Source organism: Rattus norvegicus, chromosome 12, assembly GCF_021556685.1.
Source record: "Rattus norvegicus strain SHRSP/BbbUtx chromosome 12, alternate assembly SHRSP_T2T, whole genome shotgun sequence".
NCBI classification, from domain to species: Eukaryota; Metazoa; Chordata; class Mammalia; order Rodentia; family Muridae; genus Rattus; species Rattus norvegicus.
Window position 1 is genome coordinate 28,432,201 of NC_141545.1, and position 12,995 is coordinate 28,445,195.

Consider the following 12,995-nt stretch of genomic DNA (forward strand, 5'->3'; position numbering starts at 1 on the left):
ATGCACAGACAGGCAAATCACACATACGTCATCAATAAGAAAATGTAAAAAATTAAAAACAAGGCTGAACAACACCAAAACAGACAAATGGAGGAGCCAGAGAAACGGTTCAGTATAACCTTTATAACTAGTCGTCACCAGTCATGGTGACCTGATTTCAGTGGGCAGGTCCCCCATGGTCGAAGAATACTGACTCCCCAAGTTGTCCTTGCTTGCCTGCAGCTTCGTGCGCGTGCATACTCGTCACACACACATACACACATACAAACGGCAGGATGTGTGTATGATAAGTTAATGAAAACAAAATCACCAATGTGGCTTAGTGGCTTGTTCTAGCCTGTATGAGTCTCCCTGAGTTGATTCCTAGAACGAACAGCATAAAACTCATGTGGAGGCAGCCCTTTTGAGGGCCAGCCTGGGTTATCTGAGACCCTGTCTCAAAAAACAAGATCCACAAAAATACGCTGAAGAGGAGAAGAGAGGAGAGGGGCAGCAAGCAACTTCCTTGCCTGGAGCTGGGAGAGCTTGGGATGGTCCCCTCCCACCTTGGGAGAAGAGGGCGCACTTGACATTACGAGGGAGGTGTGTCCCCACGGACTGTCGAGTCTGCAAAGGAAGGGAAAGAAATGAGCAGAAGGGAAGAAGAGTTGCCCCACAACGTCGCCCACACGCCTCCAGCGTGGCAGAGAGGCGCGGCACCTTTAAAGCGCGACGGGGGCGTGCCCGGAGGGACAGCCCCGCCCCGGGGCGTGTCTTCCCACTGACCACGCCCTCGGGGTTCGGAGCTGCTGCGGCTGGCGGCTGAGACCGCGCCGGCTCTGGCTGGAGTGGCGGCGGCAGCGGCGGCGGCGACAGCGACGGCGACGGCGGTGGTAGCGGCTGTTCTTCCGAAGGCGCCGCGCGCTCCAGGACACACGTGGGCGGCCGAGAGATGGCGTGGGACCCGCGACGTGGCGCGCAGATCCCGGGACGCGGGATGGAGCGGCGCGTGTGAGCCGGGGCGGCCGCGCCGCGGGGCGATGGCGGTGCCACCGCTGCTCCGCGGGGCGCTGCTGCTGTGGCAGCTGCTGGCGACGGGCGGCGCGGCGCTGGAGATCGGCCGCTTTGATCCGGAGCGCGGCCGTGGCCCCGCACCGTGCCAAGCGATGGAGATCCCCATGTGCCGGGGCATCGGCTACAACCTGACCCGCATGCCCAACCTACTGGGCCACACGTCGCAGGGCGAGGCGGCCGCGCAGCTGGCCGAGTTCTCGCCTCTCGTGCAGTACGGCTGCCACAGCCACCTGCGCTTCTTCCTCTGCTCGCTCTACGCCCCAATGTGCACCGACCAGGTCTCCACTCCCATCCCCGCCTGCCGGCCCATGTGCGAGCAGGCTCGCCTGCGCTGCGCCCCCATCATGGAGCAATTCAATTTCGGCTGGCCGGACTCCCTCGACTGTGCCCGGCTCCCCACGCGCAACGACCCGCACGCGCTCTGCATGGAGGCACCCGAGAACGCTACCGCAGGCCCCACAGAACCCCACAAGGGCCTGGGCATGCTTCCTGTAGCACCTCGGCCCGCGAGGCCACCGGGAGATTCAGCCCCCGGTCCGGGCAGTGGAGGCACCTGCGACAACCCCGAGAAGTTCCAGTACGTGGAGAAGAGTCGCTCGTGCGCTCCGCGCTGCGGGCCAGGCGTCGAGGTGTTCTGGTCTCGGCGCGATAAGGACTTCGCGCTGGTCTGGATGGCTGTGTGGTCCGCGTTGTGTTTCTTCTCCACGGCCTTCACCGTGTTCACCTTCCTGCTGGAGCCTCACCGATTCCAGTACCCAGAGCGCCCTATAATCTTCCTTTCCATGTGCTACAATGTCTACTCCTTGGCCTTCCTGATCAGAGCGGTGGCAGGTGCACAGAGTGTGGCCTGCGACCAGGAGGCAGGGGCTCTGTATGTGATCCAGGAGGGTCTGGAAAACACAGGCTGCACCCTGGTCTTCCTATTGCTCTATTATTTCGGGATGGCCAGCTCACTTTGGTGGGTGGTTTTGACTCTCACCTGGTTCCTGGCTGCAGGCAAAAAGTGGGGCCACGAAGCCATCGAGGCTCACGGTAGTTACTTCCACATGGCAGCGTGGGGCTTGCCAGCACTCAAGACTATCGTGGTCCTGACTCTACGTAAGGTGGCTGGGGATGAGCTGACTGGGCTCTGCTATGTAGCTAGCATGGACCCGGCAGCTCTCACTGGCTTTGTGTTGGTGCCCCTCTCTTGCTACTTGGTACTGGGCACCAGTTTCCTCCTGACCGGTTTTGTGGCTCTCTTCCATATCCGCAAAATTATGAAGACGGGCGGCACCAATACAGAGAAGCTGGAGAAGCTGATGGTGAAAATCGGAGTCTTTTCCATCCTTTACACAGTGCCGGCTACCTGCGTCATTGTCTGCTATGTTTACGAACGCCTCAACATGGACTTCTGGCGTCTTCGGGCCACAGAGCAACCATGCACTGCCGCTGCCGTGCCTGGAGGCCGGAGAGACTGCTCGCTGCCAGGGGGCTCGGTGCCCACTGTGGCCGTCTTCATGCTCAAAATCTTCATGTCCTTGGTGGTGGGCATCACCAGTGGAGTCTGGGTATGGAGTTCCAAGACTTTCCAGACTTGGCAGAGTCTATGTTACCGAAAAATGGCAGCTGGTCGAGCCCGGGCCAAGGCCTGCCGAACCCCAGGGGGCTATGGCCGGGGTACCCACTGTCACTACAAAGCCCCCACGGTGGTCTTGCACATGACTAAGACAGACCCCTCTCTGGAGAACCCCACACACCTCTAGAACATAGGCTGGGCTGAGTTATGGTTGCTCCCTCCTTGCCCTCCCCTCCCCCCCTCCAGAGACAGCTGACTAACAGCTGCCCAGCTGTCAAGGTCAGACAAGTGAGACACAGGGGGCTGAGGACTAGGGTGGGGACCCAGTAAAGCTCAGGGCCTTGTCTTTCCTTCTCAGGCAGGGAGTGGGCCTAGTTAAGTCCACAGAGGGTCCTAGGATCAGAAGGGGCAGAGGTGGGGCAGGGTCCAGAGCAGAGTTTATTTAATGATGTAATTTATTGTGGCATTTCTCTGGAAGCTGTGACTGGAATAAACCCTCGTGTGGCACTGCTGTGTCCTGTCTGGGTTGGAAAAAGGGAAGACAAGACAGGAGGGTGAGAAACGTCTTAAGCAGAGCTGGGGGGCGACAGCTATGAAGTTCATTCTCCATGTAAAGGAGGAAGTTCCTCTGTGGGGCATGGGTGGATTATAGGCGTCCTAGACTGTGCATACGTGTATGCGTGATTCTCTTCTCACCTGTCTCAAGACTGAGATCTGTGCTTCTGAAGTGAAACAAGAGCCTCCTCGTGAATACCCAGGAACCCCTGGCTGGGACATGGCTACTTGTAGTCCTGTCATCTAGCTTGTTTGGGGAAACAGGTAAGCTCCCCCACCCCCACACACCCACACTTCGCTTTAGCAAAATAAGGTCAGGTTTGGCAAGAGAGCTCAGTGGTTAAAGGTGCTTACAGCTAAAGCTTGAGTTCAGTCCGAGAACTCACATATTGTCATTTTGACCTCCACCTGTGCTCTGTGGCACAATTCCTGCTCTCCAAGTATGCCTATGTAATAAGAAGCTTTTTATAAAGGAAGCAAGGGAATTAGACTGTTTCCAAGTCTGGAAGATGGTTCGCGTCACTATCTATGAAGATTGCAGAGAGCTGGGACCCAAGCACAGTTGGCAGTCTTTGCCTAACATGCACGAAGCCCTGGGTTCTGCCTCCAGCAGGGCTCAAAAGCGGCCTGGTGGAGCATGTTTGTAATTCAAATACTTGGGAGATAGAAGCAGAAAGATCAGGAATCCTCTGGCTACCTGAGACTCTTTGGACACAAAAATAAGAAAAAAGGAGTGGGCAGGTCAGATGGCTCAGCAGGGAAAGTTGCTTACCATCCAATCTAATTTGCGTTCAATTCCCTAAACTGAGGTAAAATTATTTTTAAAAGAATTGCTCAGCAAGTTAGAAGCCTTGTCTTGAAAAAACAAAAACATAACATTAACAACAAAACCCTTCACTAACAACAAAAACCAAACACAATACTCAGTAGTTAGAGCCCCAGGCTATCTCTTCCTGGTGTTGGATGGAGGGAAAAGACGGGCAGGACCATGCATGTCTCTTGGTAGCAGTCTGGGAGGTCGGGAGCTGTTGAGTTTGACTGTCCCTCCTTGCCCACCCCAAACTCCAGAACTTGGGGTGCTGACATAGCTGTGGGATAAGGCAGGACCATGGGGATGTGCACAGCTGTGCTGGGACGGTTGGGACGCATGCATGGGAGGTTGGGAAAGCACCATGTATACCTGTGTGCTAGGGAGGCTCAGGCTACTGGGACCTGTCCCATCCCTGTCCCCTGTGAGGTATATGGTCATCCTGGAGGTCTGTGTCGGCCAATATTGGCCTCTATCTAAGCCGTTGATGCCAATCAGGCAGAAGTAGCCTGTGTGAATGTGTGCGCATGCGTATGCACATATATGCATACATGGGCCAGAGAGAACGGCAGGCCTTTATCAGCTCATTGATCTACACCCAGCTTTCTCCGTGGGTGCAGGGGGATTTCTCTCAGGTCCTAACGTCCCCACAGCACGTGTTCTTGCCCACTACTCCATCTTACCAGCCACTGGCAAAGATCGTGATCGAGTGGGCCTGGATGGATTCTACACAGACCCGGCATTTTCCAGTGCAGCGCCTCAAAGCTTTTGTGTGTATTTTCTGTATTTTGAGACAGGGTCTCTCTCTATAAGCCCTGGCTGTCCTGGACACCATATGACCACCAGCCTCAGACTCAAGAGAGCTGCCTGTCTCTACCACCCGAGGGCTGCGATTAAAGGCACTCAGGATTGGCTAAGAAAGTTTTTTCATTTGTTTTATGAAACCTCAGGCCTCACTTCATGTCTCTCGTTATCTCGTTGAAATCAGCGGTAGGAAACACAAAACACCTCTATTACATGCAGTTATCTCCGGGAATAGCGTGTGTACGTAACTGAACCAGGGTAGGAACTAGATAGATACTTGGTACACAAAACGCTACTTTTGCTTTGTTGGGGATGGAACCCAGGGCCAGAAGGAGGACAGACAGGCAGTCCACCACTGAGCCGCACCCCCAGCCTTTCCTAAGTTCTTCATACAGAGAATGCCCTCAGCCTTTTCTTTGTAAGGAGCATCTGTCTGACCATCTTGCAGGAGAAAACTTACAGCCCACACTGGGAGTGGTGCACAGGATCTGCTCAAGGACCTGCAGACAGGATGGGGAAGGCAGGGGGCCATGTTGAAGTGGACATTTAATGGGCCAGCAGAGCACCCCTCTTTCCCTTGTCTGTCAGCAGGTAAGGAGAGAGGGGGTCAGTACTTGGCTGTCTGTGCAGTAGAAGCGAGGCTGGTGTGGCTTTTAGAGGAACTAGGAGGGAAGACGAAGCAGAGATGGGAAGTGAAGGGCACCTCAGGACTAACCATTGCTCAGGACTCAGGGCAGACAGGCCGTGCCAGCAAAGGCTTGAGGTGCTGTTCTGTTCTGTAGCAGGGATGTGTCTGAAACAGCTATGGCCTCTCATGGGGTAGGGTGCATGCTCTAGGCAGGAGCTATAGATACGCTGTATTGTTCATCTTCAAATACCCAGCTCGCAGGGCTGCACTGCCCACCACTGCCCCAAGAGAAAAAGGAGCCATTGCAGTTGTCTCTTCTTTATAAACACAAGTACATAATGTTTATTTGAAATTCCAATTTATTACAAGTCTACCCTTTACCGTGGCCCTTCCTCCTTTAAGACAATTTAAAAATCCACCACGCAGGTAGATGTCACTGCAGTGGGAACACCAGCTTTCTGCTAAAACACCAACATCTAGGGTAGGAAGCAGGAAGAGGATCACGGTGTGTTAGTGCTAACCCAGCCAAGCCCCTTCGAGAAACAGAAGGAAGCCTTCCTCAGCCACTGGATGGGGCCACACCCAGAGCCGCACTCAGCAAGGCTGTCTTTCCCTCAGCCCCGGGAACGGTGGAATGGCGGGCTCCCGGACCTGGCAGACTTCTTTTCCTTTAAACAAGAGCTGAGGGACTCACATTTTCCAAGTTGAAAATCGATGGAAAAGAAAATTAAACCCTGTCTGTACTTTTATCAAAATCTGTCATAAAAGGGAACGCAGACTACAAACTTTTGCCTAATACAACACAAGGCTAGACCGGCTATGAAGGGCAGAGCTGGCCTTCCCCACTCTCCAGATGTTGACAGCAATCACCATCCAGGAAGGAGCACTAGATCTGCAGAGTGGGCCCTGGAGTAGCAGGCACACACAGGTAGGCAGAGAGGACTCCAACCCCAGACCCTGCTGCCTGCTGGCCTCTTTGAGGGTAGTAAAGCGAACACATATCATAGAAACTGTACTGTACATGTGCCAAAGCAAGATGACAAGTTATTTTACAAGATGTTCTTTATACAATATCACTGCGGAAACAAGCAACTTTAATAACTACAAAAGTCAATTTAAAAAATTAAACATTTTAACTTCTTCCTGCTCTTTTTCCGGCTCCCTAAGGGCTTGTCTGGTTTGTGGGTGGGCTGGGCTCCAACACCCCTCTGGCCAGACCCATCAAAGCCAAGGTCATAGCATGATTGGAAGCAGGACTCCAGTCTATGGGAAGTGCCTTAGTTTGCTTTGTTTCTTACGAGGCGGTGAGTCGGGTGAGGGTAGGAAGGGCTGCCACAATGTAGACAGTCCTCAGGGACAGCTCCAGAAAATGTCCCTCTACTCTGCCACAATCAACTCAAAGCCCACACTGTCCCAAGATGCTGGTGAACACAGAATTCTGTATGGCACTCGCTGATACTGTCACCTGAGAGGGAGGAGGAGGAAGAGACAGTGCGGATGTAAAGAAATAGGACTGTGTATAAATATAAATTCAAAAGATCCACACCTCACCCAGCGTGGCCTGATGACGCTCCTTCCTACTGTGGGGTACAACACCCTCTCTGAGACCGGGGGCTTGGCACTGCTGTAATGAGGTGGGAGGAGGAGGAGGAGGAAGAGGAGGAGAGCAGGGCAGAGCTCACAGGAGAAGCCATATCTAGGCTTCCCCCACCTCTCAGAACTCAAGATGGGGCCCACATCTGCCGCTAGCTCTCTGGGCAGGGCGCATCAGGTTAGCTCGATTCTCCCCAAGAGCTTGGCTTTGATTGAAAAAGGCCCCATGGGAGTTGCAGAAAAGCCCAAGCATGGAGTGACAGGCCTTTCTGGATGCTACCTACCGTCACTTTCCCTTTAAATCCTCCCAGCTTCCCTGCCTCTCCCACACCCCTTGGAGGTCTCCTCCTGTCCCCCCTCCTCGGCTCCCTCACTAGGACCCTGCCTCTTTACTTCTTCTGTCTTCGTCCCCTGGACTGTCCGACAGACTCTGAATCACTGTCCCCTTCATCATCAGCGAGCCTATCAGGAAACTTCCTGCGTTTCCTGCGGACGTAGGGGTGGCCGGGGAGGTGTTTTTGCAGCAGGGCCAGCAGGCACTGCTCTGTCTTCTCCATGCAACTCAGCACGTGGCTGCCGCGGCAGTTGTAGAGCTCAGCATTGGCAAACACTTGCTTCACGTCGGTGAGGAACTCCTGCACAGACCGATAGTTCCCGCAGGAGCATTTGTTCTGCATGGTCTGGAAGTCCATGGGGTGGTCGATCACGTCATAGTAGTCCTCAGCCTCGTCTCTGGTCACAGGCTCCCTAGGAAAACACCAAGTGAGAAACACCAGGCCAGAGAAGCACCACGCAGGATGCTTGCAGTCACGGATCAAGCCGACCCAGGAGACAAAGTTTGCCCCCCTTCTATGGGCCGTGACTCCCCATCCCCTTGCTAAGATCTGTCTCAACAAGAAGGAGTCAGAATAGCGGGAGAGGCGGGGCACTCACCGGAAGGGCCAGCTGAAGCGGTACTTTACTAATTTGTGAAGGATTTCCTCACACTTTTGTAGCTCCAGACTCTGCCTCCTTGAGCTACGCTTGGTCTGAAGTACCTGGCACAGAGGAAGCAGAGCGCCAGTCATTACAGGACTTAGAAGCAGAAGGGTTACAAGACACATAGACAAATGTGCACTCGAGCGCAGTGCCTTGGCATCACAGGTGGGTGACACTCAGGGCAGGTGGCGCTTTCAAGTCAGAGAGAGGCTAATGTGGCAGAGGGGCCGCAGCAGGCGCTCATCAGCAGAATAGAGAGAGGGGGTGGCTGGAGAGGGCTAACCCTGTGAGAGATGAATCCAGAATTACAGACATGAACAAGCCATCGCCGACCCCAGCAGCCAGCTTTGGGGAACACGGATGTTTAGGAAGAAAAGCAGGCGGTGTAGCGCCAGTCCTCAGTGGCTGCAGGAGGAGGTGTTAAGGAGACCGGGGCGGGGCACCCTTGCAGGCAGCCACTGGCGGGTGGAATGCACGGCTGTAGGAGCCGCACATGAGGCACTGGCAATGTTAAGGACCGTTCCTCTCCCCAGTGGTTTCCTTCATGTCCTCAAGCCAAACTCAGCAGACAGACCAGTGCCTGAGCTTCCTTCTGCCAAGCCGGATCTAAACCACGGCAGCAAGGTGGCGAGGACAGAGGAGTGGGGCAATGTCCTTCTAACAACTGTGGCTAAAGCAGCAGTTAGTGGCTCTGGCATTGCTGGCATTCCCACAGGGAGGCCCACCCCTCTGGGCCCACCAGAGACACATGGATACTATTTTAAAGTCCCTAACGAGCTGCAGGCTGCTGCTAACTAGGGGAGACTGTCTGCAGCAGGCTAGGCAGGATGCCGGGCATAGCTGCTCCTGGAGGGCCTGCTGCCTCGTCTGCACCGAGCCTATCCATCTGCTCCTCAGCCCCCGACCCAAGGGGAGGGGAAGGGCGGGCAGGCTCCCACCTGTTGCCTTGTGAATTCCCCATTGTGGACTAGAACATAAAGAATACAAAGACTAGAGGAGGCTAAGTGATTCTTACCAGCTCATCGACCTCTGTGTCATCCTTTGGCCGTGACCGTCTAGCAGCATGTGACTTCTTACCCGGCGGTCGGCCTGGCCTTGCTGCAGGGATGACACTCTGCTTGCCTCGAATGGTCTTCCGGGGTCTCACTGAAATGAAACATGGGCTGAGAGTGCAGCAACAGTGGTTGGGGGTAGGGACACGCACTGGACAGATGGACACGGACATGGTGTGGCAGGGGAGGGACGAGACCACCAGAGCAGACAGGCAGTGACTCTCTGGGGCTGCAGAAGGCCAGGTCCCAGCACTTCTATCTTGTCTCTACTTGGTCAGCAGGAGTCAACTGTCAAGTAACTCAGTTGGAAACATGTTTGTCAACCCGGCAGTATGGCTCGCCGACAGCCCAGACTTAGCCCAAGAGAATTCACACACCTCCATGTACAAGGGAATCTGACTTTGCTTCGTAATTTCCAGTTACCCTATGCTCTTTACCTGGTGTTTTCAGGGAAAAGCTCACTCACACAATGGCCCACAACATTCTGCAAATATAAGTCAGGACCCACCCTCTCATGTTTCTGAAAACCAAGATGGTAGGTGAGACTCTTCCCTGAGAGCCCCGCCTGGAATCTCTGAAGAGAATAAACTGAAAGGCACGTAGACTACTCATGTCACTGGTTGGCGACAGGTGCTCAGGGCAGGCAAACCAACATTCCTTGGGATGCCCTTGGGAACATTCTCTGCAAGGATTAGCTCAAAGCTTCTTCTCCACTAAAACCTTTTCCACAACCTTTCCTCACTGATGCCCTGGGTGGGGGGAGATGACACTTGGGCAGAGAATGTGTTCACAGAAGCAGCCATGTGCAGAACCAATGAACGACGCTCTTCCCATTCTATTTCTGGACCACGCTAACCCTTCAGTGGCTATTTTAAGGCTTCCAGCTCCAGACAAGGTTCATGAGGAAGAAGCTAAGGCTTAGGTCCTAGGCCTGAAGTTGCACAAGGGAACTGACATGGACAGGACACACGGGTGGCCTGAAAGGTTGAAGGCACCAGGGGCTCTGAAGTACCGAGTATTTCCTAGCTGGGCAATAACCCTGGGAGGCCAGCGAAAGAGAACCATCGCCTCCATGGAGCAGAGGTGGGAAGCAGCCACTGGCATGAAAGTAAACATCAGCAGGCTGCTGGACTCAGCCGTGAGGAGGGTGCATCACTCTATGGATCACTGAGGGGTCTCCTGACAGGATGGCCCTGCACCCCTCAGGTCAGACCTAGTGAACCAACAGTCTAGTGCGGTGGCCTGTGTCTGCAATCCCACCAATGGGGAGCTATTCCAGGACAGCTTTGGAAATAAACCTTTAATCAGAGCATTCAGAAGGCCTAGACAGGCAGCTCTCTATGAAATGTGAGGCCAGCCTGACCTACACTGGAGGTTCCAGGAAAGCCACTGATACACAGTGCGTTCCTATCTCAAGACAGAGCTGTGCAGAGTGCGAGCGAGGCCAGAACACACGGGATGCGCCACCGCAGTAGGAAATGGCCAAGCAATCACCTGCTTCCTCTCACAGTGTGGACAGTTCCTCAGGGCTGTGGGCCCTGTGCTCTATTTTCTACCGGCCTATGAGAAGGAAACCACGAAAGGAGGGCTGAGCTGTTGGCTTCATCGAGGCCAACAGGAGCATTCTTATCATCCTGTGACCACTGGAAAACCGCACACGTCAGGGAGCATCGGTCAGCAGGTAGGCTGCTGAAACCAGCCCTGGACCATAGGTCAAAGACATCTCTGGCCACTGTCACTGTGCATGGATGGGGCTAGACCAGAAACCTTGTCATAAACGTGCATGACGCCCACTGAATCTTAGAGCAAGTGATCTGCTGTGGGCGGACACTCTGGGGATCACTCCACCTGCTCCCAGACAGTTTAAAAAGATTTTACTTTTAATTACATTTCTGTGTGAACCTGTGTGTACATGTACATATATATATATATATATATATATATATATGCATGCACATGAATGAAGGTGCCCAGAGTCCAGGTAAGTGTCCTAGGTCCCTGGATCTGAAGTTACAGGCAGCTGTGAGCTGCCCAACATGGACACTGGGAAGTGAACACTGATCACATGGTACAGCAGTATAGATCCACCCCTCTATCCTGTCCCGAAAGCCAATATACACATGGCAGCTCATTTCCTCAGTCCCAAGAGAGAAGAGGAAGACACCAAAATGGCAATGCTGAATTTCTCTCCCAGCCAGGCTTCTCTGGTCAGTTTGAGACCAAGGAAGTATGCCATACTAGATACTTACACCGCAAGCCGGCCACTTCATAATCCTCTTCTTCCTCCTCCTCCTCCTCCTCCTCTTCCTCCTCATCACCACTCTCATCACCTTCGCTGTCCTCAGAGGTAGACTCTTCAGTGTAATTCCTATGGAGAAGCAAAGCCAAGTAGAGACGCGGTTTTAGTTTGGTCCAGGATGGCTCAAGGAGAGCGAAAACCCCAGAGGATGTGCAACACCTCTATTCCTGAAGCGAAGCACACTGACGGCCAGTAAGGGAGAGACCCCGGGGTAGGCCCACTATGCTTCGCACTGTACATCCCTGTCCTAAGCCTAAAATGGTTTAAGGGACACCCATGGGGGAAGGGGACGAAGAACAAAATACAACTTCTACTTCCTCTCACAAACAGTACAAAACACTATTACTTTTGCCTCACAAAAGTCAGATAGGGGTTGGGGATTTAGCTCAGTGGTAGAGCACTTGCCTAGCAAGCACAAGGCCCTGGGTTCGGTCCCCAGCTCCGGAAAAAAAAAAAAAAAGGAAAAAAAAAAAGTCAGATAAGGTTAACACTTTAGACACCAAAGCTGCCCCAACTCTGGGTGGACTGAGAGGACAGAGAGCCCAGCAAGTATCACTGCAGACTTGGCAGCTCCCGTCCCGGAGCTGAGACAGCTTGCAGGTGACCACACAACAAAGCAACTGATCCCGCTCAGGACACCTGGTCCAAACACTGCTTCAGAGCAACAGGCCGTGTGACCCTGCAAGAGGACATGGGGATGGAGGCAGAGGGAGAACTAACCCAGCAAGGCTGCTAAGATGTGGTTGGAATCAAACAGCTGCCCTTTACAAGAGACAGCCTAGTGCCTGTAAGGATGCCCTTTTGCGATCTCAAATGTCAATGTACAAAGCAACCACAGTTAACTGGGAAGACATTAGGTGCCTTCACGGTGCTGGCTTGGCTGTACAGGGGAGTCCATGTTGAAAGAGACAGCAAGGAAAGGAAACGGAGCGTGGTAGCGAAGGCGGTGGTTTGGCTGCAGATACTCAGTGGTGATCGCCTGTAGAAGCGGCAGTAAAGTAGGCAATGAGTAAATTTAAAGGAAGGGGAAGATGCTCTTGCTATCGGAGAATAAAGTGAATCAAGGGGTTAGAGAGTGGCAGGTCTTCCAGTGGACCTAGGTTTAATTCCTGACGCCTACATAGACGCTCACAACAACCTGTAACTTGAGTTCCAGAGGATCCGGCGCCCTCTTCTAGCCTCCATAGGCACCAGGGACACATGTAGTGCACAGATACACGTTCAGGTAAATGTCCACACAACATTTTTTTTTTTTTTTGGTTCTTTTTTTTCGGAGCTGGGGACCCGAACCCAGGGCCTTGCGCTTCCTAGGCAAGCGCTCTACCACTGAGCTAAATCCCCAACCCCCCCACACAACATTTAAAACAAAATAAAAAGTTAAATGGGGAGCTTGTGAGCAGGTGTGGGCAGGCAGATCTGAGTTGAAAGACACCCAGGACTACAGAGAAACCCCGCTTGAAAGACCAAAACACTGAGGGAAGGGACAGGGCTAACAGTGAAAAGCAGAAATGTCAACACTAAACGAAACCAAGTGGCTCGGCAGTTAAGAGCCCTTGTTGCTCTTTCAGAACCAGGGTTCAATTCCAATCACCCACATGATAGCCTGTGACCATCACAACTCGAGTTCCAAGGGAACAAATACACCCTTCTCACCTCCATGGCTAAGA

At 53.4% G+C, this 12,995-nt stretch overlaps 2 protein-coding genes across 6 annotated transcripts in view; one reads left to right on the forward strand and one right to left on the reverse strand.

Moving 5' to 3' along the window:
* The first annotated feature begins 781 nt into the window (after nucleotides 1-781).
* On the forward strand, nucleotides 782-3,096 carry Fzd9 (frizzled class receptor 9). Its single transcript, NM_153305.1, is given in 1 exon segment — nucleotides 782-3,096. A coding segment is annotated over 1 exon segment (1,779 nt). The 5' UTR covers nucleotides 782-1,019; the 3' UTR covers nucleotides 2,799-3,096.
* A 2,623-nt stretch (nucleotides 3,097-5,719) lies between these two features.
* Nucleotides 5,720-12,995, reverse strand: part of Baz1b (bromodomain adjacent to zinc finger domain, 1B) — a 58,139-nt gene continuing 50,863 nt past the window's right edge. For 3 of the 5 annotated variants that reach the window (XM_087579069.1, XM_087579068.1, XM_087579070.1), the window contains 4 exons: nucleotides 11,279-11,397; nucleotides 8,993-9,123; nucleotides 7,933-8,036; nucleotides 5,722-7,746 (listed from right to left, as the gene is read on the reverse strand). In XM_087579069.1, coding sequence (XP_087435195.1) covers nucleotides 7,389-7,746; nucleotides 7,933-8,036; nucleotides 8,993-9,123; nucleotides 11,279-11,397 — 712 coding nt within the window. In that variant the 3' untranslated portion in view covers nucleotides 5,722-7,388. 5 annotated transcript variants of the gene reach the window in all.